Source organism: Semicossyphus pulcher, unplaced genomic scaffold (genome assembly GCF_022749685.1).
Source record: "Semicossyphus pulcher isolate SPU_LCO1_2020_fin unplaced genomic scaffold, fSemPul1.0.p SCAF_3, whole genome shotgun sequence".
Classification (NCBI taxonomy): Eukaryota; Metazoa; Chordata; class Actinopteri; order Labriformes; family Labridae; genus Semicossyphus; species Semicossyphus pulcher.
The window spans coordinates 3,933,621-3,942,682 of record NW_027211704.1 but is presented as its reverse complement, the minus strand read 5'-3'; the positions used below and the strand labels follow the sequence as shown (position 1 = coordinate 3,942,682).

Genomic DNA, 9,062 nt, shown 5'->3' with positions numbered 1-9,062 from the left:
ACTTACTTTATTAAGAGAAAGACATAAAAGAGTAAGACATAAAAAAGTGTGCCATTAAAATAAAATGAAAGTAAGACTTCAGTGTGGACATTAAAACATCGAAACTGCTGACAGAAGCAGAAAGAGTTTATGCAGCAGATTGATGGAATTTAAAATTCTTGTTAAACGATGTGCTGAAATGTGATTTTACTAATGTTAGCAGAGGGACTGAGTTGTGAATGAGATCTTCACCACTATTACTCTGTCTTACATAACTCCAATTAACAGCATCTCTCTCGGACATTGATCTGGCACCATACAAGTGGAAAGTAAGTGTCCTTAAGACAGGACTAGACCTGAGAACATTTATCAACCCACACAAGACAGGCTTAAGGCAACATGTCAAGAAAATATTCATATAATTTGTTCGCATTAATATTCTTAACTTGTGTAATGAAAAACATATTTTGCTTTCTTTTCATCAGTAGTTTGATAGTTGTGGAAAGCATTTGTTGTCTTAACGAGAGTTTGCGGTGCCAGGGAATTGTGTTTTGGGGAGCTATGCACGGACGGGATTGTCTATAGTGTTACTTTATTTTCTTCCCTCATGTTCCCCCCCCCCGTCTCTGTTTCAGGTCCGTTGTCTCCCTGCCCTTCCGTGTCTCCCGTCTCCTTGATTACCCTAATGTGCTCCACCTGTGTCTCATTGTCTGCACTCCCCTGGAGTATTTAGTCTCAGTGTTTCCTCCCTTCTGTGCCAGTTCGTCTTGTACTTCATGTCAGCGTTCCAGCAATTTCCTCGTGTAGTCTTAGTGTATTTTGACCAGTTCCTGTATTTTGACCTAGCCATTTGCCTATTGTTTTTGGATACCTTTGCCTGCTTGTTTGACCTCCTGTGTACCGAACCTTTTTTGATTAAACGGATTGAGTATTTTTGTGTGGAGTCTTGCATTTTGGGTCCTATTCCCTGGTTCAGTGTGACATTTAGCAGGGACTAATGATTATTGACTCTACAAACAATAAATAATTAATATTACTACAGAAAATTGAAATTCACTTGTCCCGGGCATAGAACTGAAATGCACGTTACTAAATGTACAACACAAGCACAGCTAATTCCATACGGTATGCAGGTAAAAACAATATAATAAACAGATTCATGTTTCACTATGAAATCAGCAAAACACAGCTCCTGCTTGCTAGAAGCTGCCCGCCAGTTGTAGCTAACGTTAGCATAAGGCACACAGCACATAACAGATGTAGCTCACATTCAGGTTACAAAACTAACTCACAGCATTAATGCCGCTCCTTCAGACATTCCTCCTCTTCACCGTCCTCCTCATCGTTCTCATTATCCTCATGTTTTATGTCATGATGACCTCCACCATGTTTGCTTTCTCAATGTTGGAATTAGCAGTCTGATCCTCACCACTGACATCATCCACTCTCCTACAAATCTTATTGATGACAAAAGTTACTCGGTCGATGATTAGCTAATAAACATGCTGGTACTTCCCTGTGGTCACAGCACTCTCAGTTGAAAATAGTTCAACTATTGGAACACCTCCATGCTCAATGTCACTTCTCCTTCACTGACCAATCAAAATCAAGAAGGGACGGGACTTCAGATATCAACTTTATAAACAACAATGGCAGAGAAGAAGTGAATCCTTTAGTTTTTTCAAAGGTACAATTTCCAAGTGTAGAGCTGCTGCTTACGCCAGCATTTTTACATCGCTTTCTTGTTTTCTTTGTAAAATTTCCTAGAATAAACGCAAATATTAAGCATACAGAGCGATTTAAAACAGACTTAATGGTCACTATCATAGACTGTATAAAAAGATGGACGACATGACAGCTCCCTAAAAATGAAGCCAAAACATTTCGGGCGCCCCCTGCTGACTGGCTGCAGTATAGGTCATAAAGCCCGCCTCCTCCATGTTAACAGATGGGACATGAGTCAAACTATAAAATCAAAATACACGCCAAATAAGTTTTTCTCAAACATGGTTTCTGTCATTATAGTTAGTTCTTATCATGCTGAATTTACGTCCAAGTGTTCATTTTCTGACAAGTTTATTTTTAATTAGTTATTTGATGCTGTCAAAATGATGATTGACAGCTCTGTTGACAAATTCGGCTCTGCAGCCAATCAGTTCCGGGTGAGCAGAGCGGAGGACGATCGGTGAGAGGAGACGTAACTAAAACACTACAATCATTAAAGTTTCCATACCTGTGAACTTTAACCTCAGACCAACACAAAGAAGCTGTTCTGCTGTTAAACACGCCGGCGTGCGGGATCCTTGCTATTTTTTTCGGTAAGTTAAGTGTGTGTTTGGGTTAGCGGAAGTGGCTACAGCCGCTTCACTCACCAATCTCTACTGCGCAGTCTCTGACTCCATATGACGTCGCCATCGGAAGATGGCAGCGCCTATCACAGGGGCTATTTTGGCATCAATTTCGTACAATGGGAGCAGATGGAGACGCGTTGTCCAACTATATATACAGTCATTGGTCACTACCAAGGGAAGCGGAAGTGCAGCTAGACAACTTTCGTAACCTAGCAACAGTAAGAGCTGGTGAGAAGAGCTCTGAAATGGAGGTTGTGGGTGCTGCCAGCACACAAAAAATACACTGTTAGTGGACACAGCCTTTATGTATTTTTATGTACAGTATGTCCCATGCATTGAATTAAACCTGCAACAATACTAACCAACTAATCAAATAAGACAATAAGCAGCAAAGGGCTAACGGTTGTCTTCCCGCCCCTGGAACGTCATTACGTACACTAAAGAAGCCTTTTTCAGGGAGGCATAAGAGCCTGCAAGTCTTAAAAGAAAGCTAGCTATACATTACAAACAAATGTTTTGGACAAGCCGAGATAACATGCTGAGATGAATGTATCCATAATAAGATAAAATCAGCTCTAATTCACATCCATCTCCAGCTGAGAGCTCACTTTATCACCCTTATCAAAATGCATCCATCCAGACCACAGGCCACATTCAAACACTTAATGTGAGCAAAACTAATGCTGCAGTGAGCTGCAGAAAACAAAGTCCCACCCCTTGATTTTATGACTAGCTTTTACAGAGTAGTGAGAGAGTAAGGGAGCAGAGTGAGGATGTAGAAGAGTAGAGATGCACTGATACCGAGTCCTGTGCAGAGCTTGAACAACATGCGGAGGCTTAATCGACTAAAAAGGGCCACTTTTTACGTAAATGTGGCAGAGAGAGGGAGTAAACTTCTTTCAGGTAGAGAACAAACATAGTAAAGAATGTTTTTACTACAGAAACCCCAACAGTGGAGGAGAGAAGTTCCAACAACCAGTTTGATTTTTTTTACAATCTAGAGGAAAGGTAAGAGAGATCTGAGAAGAGTAAAAATGTCGTCCTCTCCGGGTATCAAAGCTCGGGAGCATGTGGACATGTTGTACATCTCCATTGAGACAGCCATCGCCCTGGCCTCGGTGCTGGGGAACGTGCTGGTGGTGCTGGTTGTTTGTGTGAACCGGGCTCTCCGCGACACCACCTTCTGCTTCATCGTGTCCCTCGCCGTCGCCGACATCGCTGTGGGCGTTCTGGTCATCCCTCTGGCCATCATCATCAGTCTGGGATTTAACACTCAGTTCTACACCTGCCTCTTCCTCTCCTGCCTGCTGCTCATCATCACCCAGAGCTCCATCCTTTCCCTGCTGGCCATCGCCATCGACAGATATCTGCGAGTCAAGATCCCCGTCAGGTAAGAAACCACTGGGTTACACTTTGGCTTTCTCAGAATTTAGACATGCCCAGTTATAAAGGAGGTAGAGATCAGTTGGGTTAAGACTGGATTGGATGATGATTATTGTTGTGGCATTGTCCAGTAAAGTAATCATAACCTTGAGCAAAAACAAGAAGAAGCAGACACTCTCTTACAGGTTGTCCATTGCAGCCTTCCTGGTACAATGATCAGAACTATTTCTTCTCTGATATTCATCAGTCTTTTTTCAATAGAAATCAATTGACACCACATTATACGGCATGAATCTCTTCCTATGCGAGTGAAATCAAGATATCTGATAATTATATTTCCATAATAAACGCCAGGAACACTTTCAAAGAACAAATAATAAGAGTGGATGTATGAATCGTCTCTTATCTTACTTTTTTATTGCTTTTTAGCATCAGAGAGTGAAACCTGCGGGAGTCAATCAACTTGGTTGTTCTTGATGTTGATATCCGACGTGGCGCCATTTATCATTGCCTGCTTTAATGCAAATCAATGAGTTGGACATCAGAAGCTTTTAAGGAAATGAAAATCTGCCTAAAAGATTGACATAGGAACTGTTTGCTGATATATGTTGGCAGTCATCCATGCTACTTTTTGTTTATCAGCTAGATTTGAATTTCAGAAGCTGGCACATGAGTAAAAGTCTTCCGAACAATAACCAGTCGACTGGCGTTTGTTCAAAGAAAGACTAATCCAGGATTTAAGTGATTGAAAAGCCTTTCCTTACTTCTTTTTTCTCCACCCTGCTCAGGTACAGCACCATCGTGACCCAGAGGAGGGCGTATGTTGCAGTTTTCCTGTGTTGGATCCTCTCCTTCCTCACCGGATTGGTTCCAATGATTGGGTGGAATAACCGTGACGCTCATAGAAACCTCAGCATTTCCAGCAACATTGTCTGTGAATTCACCACCGTCATGAGGATGGACTACATGGTGTACTTTAATTTCTTCGGGTGGGTGGTGGTACCGCTGTCCATAATGATCGGCCTCTATGCAGAGATCTTCAGGGTGATCCGGCGACAGCTCAACCGTCGGGCGGAGGCCACGTGCGATGCAGACAGGTACTATCAGAAGGAGCTGAAGCTGGCCAAATCTCTGGCCTTGGTGGTCTTCCTCTTCGCTGTGTGTTGGCTGCCAATACACATCATGAACTGCATCAACTTCTTCTGCCCAGAGTGTCATGTACCGAAGGTTGCCATGTACATTGGCATTTTCATGTCCCATGTGAACTCAGCACTCAACCCGATGGTGTACGCATTCAGGATAAATCGGTTTCGTGTCACGCTGATCCAGATCACTCGCCGCTGCATGTTATGTAAACCTTCAGAGCCTACACCGTGCACCAGCACGCCCGCCCTGACGGAGAAAGTGGATGTAAACCTGTAAGAAGGACTGCAGTACTCCTGTGTACATGGTTTACAGTGAGATAATGCAGCAATGACTGTCACGGGACTATGTGATATTTGGAATATCTACCCCTTAACAGACACAACAAAGCACTTCATTGAGTCATGGAACAAGTTCATCAGACCCATTCATACTTTGACATTTAGATTTGAAGAAAATTCGCCTGCAATCAAGAAAAGAAAACAATACCGTCAGCCTGCGTTACTTTGTCTTCACTTAATGCTTCTTTGATTGATTCATATTGAATTAAAATAAAACATTTGTCAACATAAGTGATCAAGAAATATTTTATGTCCTAAAAGCTTGTTGGGAAATTCAACAGAATAAACATTGATGGCTTCTTCATTCAATATGCTTAGTTCTTATTTCACAGGTACAACCATTTAGATACGTTTTAAGTAAAACTCAGAGTTGGCAGCTGCACCAGTTGCTCTGTCAGGCTGTATTTTGGCACAGTGATGCTTTAAGCTTAATGATAAGGGGCTGCATCCGAAGGACGCGGTCTACGAAGGATGAGTCATCCGTAGGCTGCATAGATCGCTAAGGCCGAGCTAAAATGAGAAGATCCGGACCCTTGCATCACCAAACATCACTCCTGTCGCCTAACAACAGGTAGCTAGCTGGCTAACTAGCTATCACAACTAATGTCACGTAACTTAACCATGTATTTTAAAGATAATTTGTTTCAAGGCCCCTTTGGTTTTTGTTTTTTTAAGCATTTGTATCGCTAGCTATTTGACTAAGTTGAAACCAAAATCTTTTACATTTAAAGTCCTCAGCCATTTAAGAGTCCGCCATCTTGTTTAAATTGGCGCCCAATGAATCTCGGGGTTTGTTTGGCCACGAGGGATACACCCGATGGATCCTTCGTGTCCTCGGAAAAGGAGGACACATTTCTTGGCTGCATCTGAAGGAGCCTTCGAAATGGGACCGCCCTCAGCAATCGTCCTTCAAATACATCCTTCGAAGGATGCAGCCCCTGAATTGGGATACAGTTACTGACAGTATGTAAAGACGGACGACGGTCCTCCACATCCTCTCATTGTACAAAAGTGAAGCCAAAATACTCCCAGAAGTCAGCAGGGGCCGTTGAGATGTTTTGGCTTCATTTTCTGGCAGCTGTCATGTTCTCCATCTTTTTATGCGGTCTATGGGCATAATGTTTGTCATGTTCACCATCTTGGTTTGGTGTGTTAGCATGCTAATGTTTGATGATTTGGCATAAACAACATACATTTAACAAATTGAAATACTGACCTCAAGGTGGCGCTTAATGAAAAGGATAAACAAAGTTATTACAGTCCAACTTGAGAGGAACAGAAAGGTCTGTATCAAATTTCAAGGCAACCAATGCTGGTGATATTACAGAAAACTTTGAGGTAAGTGAAATCTTTGACCTGCTGGTGGCGCTACAGGAATATTCTGGGGATCACCAAGATCATTAGGATTCATCCTCTAGGCTTCAAACATTCCTACGCAGAGTTTCATGGGAAGGTTTATTAATCTGCACCAAAGGGGTGGACTGACTGACAAATGGAAAGAGCAACATTGCCCTATACAGCCATGCTGACATAGCTAAAAACAAGGTAAGATTTAACACTAGAATTAATTTGCTTACATTGGATGTTCACGTTAACTAAACCAGAAGAGTCAGTCTGGGAAGATTTATTAAGTTAGATCAATATCAAGTAAATGTTTCAAGGAAAAGCATTCAATTTACAGAGCGGTGGAAGGACCTTTCCTGGAATCAAATTAGCGCTGAATTCACGAAACCAAAAGCAGCAGAACTCTGGCAACATCAGAGCAATGCAGCCATTAGTCTTTATCTCAGGATGCAGGCCCCGCCCTTCAGCTAATTCATGAGCTCATGAGCATTTCAGTAATTTACCTACAGAGCATTACAGCACGCTGAAGTGATTTATACCAACTCTAAAGCTGCATACGTTCTGCTTCACCATCAGTTTGACTTCTGCCTGGTTTCAGCCCACACTGATTTCACTTACAGACCTTAATACATGAGAAAAAATGTCTTCTCTGGTTCAGAACATGTTTGTTTAGAACATTATGTGACCTGCTAAGTGGGTTCTGTTTGTTTACCGGCCCTCAGATATATGTTCCTTCATCTGGCATGTATGCTGTGCCCTCCTGGGACTTGTAAGGCTGAATAGTTTCTCAAGAACATGCCATCATCTGAGACGTTCACCCTGTCTTATGGCTCTGTCCGTTCCTCCCACACAAACCAATCAATGCGTAATTTACCATCTGTCACCTTCATCCTGGTTGAGGGATTTGAAACTGCTGAGTGTAGTCTAATCCCCAGCCATCGTCTTAGGGAGGTACTGTAAAACCAACGTGGCATTAACTGCCTCTGCAGCACACACTCCTGTGGCCGATGGCCTGCTGAATGCTGAAGGGACACAAGCATGTTATACGGTCTTCATTTTTATCTTCATCAGACTAATCTTCATTGAGGTAAGACCCTTTACATTTATCTTGTTAAAGCTGCAAACATTTTTTAATCCTTCTATGACAACCTTTTAGTACTTCTAATTCTTCTAACATTTAAACATGATCAAATAACTGAAGACAGCGTCACTTTGCAGCATCAAACCTCTCTGAAATGGCCGACACAGACGAGCCAGAAGGGGCCCAGGACTCGGAGACTCCGGAGGAAGAGCTGGATGAAGCAGAAAAAGCCTTACAACACTTCGGTAAATATGCTGAGAGTCGGCGCGCGCTGCCGTGGGAGCAGTGGACCTTCAGAGAAAAGGCGAACTATTACATGGATCGCATCTTCCTCGCTGCCCTGGTCATATTTATACTGATGATAGTGGGAGAGATTGGATATAAAATCTGGTATGTGACAAACGTGAAGAAGATTGCAGCGTTCGTGACGGATTCGGTGGTCTTCCTGTTCAACTGGCTCTTCACCCAGGAGAGGCAGGAGGAGTCGCTTGAACTTTAGGTTGTTAATAGAAGGTTTATTGTATTGTGACTTTGCAGGTTTTAAATGTTAAACGTGATGACAAATCCCAAGGAAAGAATCATTGTGTAGCTCCAACTTAACTAAAGATAGGAAAATGTATTTATTATTCTGAGCTATGTTTTTGATCGTGAAGTAATCAGAATAAATTATTTATGCATTTAACAGAATTATGTTTTGTCTCCACCTTGTGATCATTAATTGTGTTTGTCTCGCTTGTATAATTATTTCCTATAAGATGTAGTTTTTAAATTTAAGCCATTAAGAAATAATTTAAGGGAAAATGTCTTCAAGAGTTTTGATGTGCTTGTAGATTAATCTACTCAGTATATTTGATAAGTCACAACATTAATTATGACTTCATGATACTTGATTTGTGACGTGTATTTTTACATTCAGGTGTTTCTACTTTTACTTTAGTAAATGAAACATCTGCAAACTGAGTAACAGATGAAATCCACCGTTTACTACATTATAAAGATAATTCTGTCTTTTTTTCTTATATTTTAATGTAGGCCTAACTTTAAAATAGTTGTAAGATAAACTTGTCGAAACAGTCTAAGAGTACAATTCCATGTGAAATATATATTTTAGAACAAATACCAGTAAAGAAAAAATAAAGAAATTAAATCAGAAATGTACACAAAGGTAAGGGGGGAGGGAAGAAAAATTCAGAAAAAGATACAGAAAAATAAATTCTTACTTACAGTCCTAAAGAGTTTATAGTCTTTTTTGGACATTATTCTATTACACTAGACAATAATGAGAAAAACTCATAATAAGAAAAAATGTGTGTCAGATTCAAAATACAGACAGTGGTTCTATTTAATGGGACAAGTACAGTATTTGTATGTTCATGCGTCGAAATGCTGACGTACAAGACTGTCATCTAAGTGGACCAATGAAATCGACGCATTCCACTC

At 41.2% G+C, this 9,062-nt stretch overlaps 1 protein-coding gene across 1 annotated transcript; it reads left to right on the top strand.

Annotated features, from left to right (window-relative positions):
• Positions 1-3,344: 3,344 nt before the first annotated feature.
• LOC138606012 (adenosine receptor A1-like) lies at positions 3,345-5,457 on the top strand. The gene is made up of 2 exons (XM_069678473.1): positions 3,345-3,720; positions 4,502-5,457. Exons 1-2 carry the CDS (start codon positions 3,365-3,367, stop codon positions 5,133-5,135), a joined length of 990 nt encoding a protein of 329 aa, XP_069534574.1. The 5' UTR covers positions 3,345-3,364; the 3' UTR covers positions 5,136-5,457.
• Positions 5,458-9,062: the final 3,605 nt, after the last annotated feature.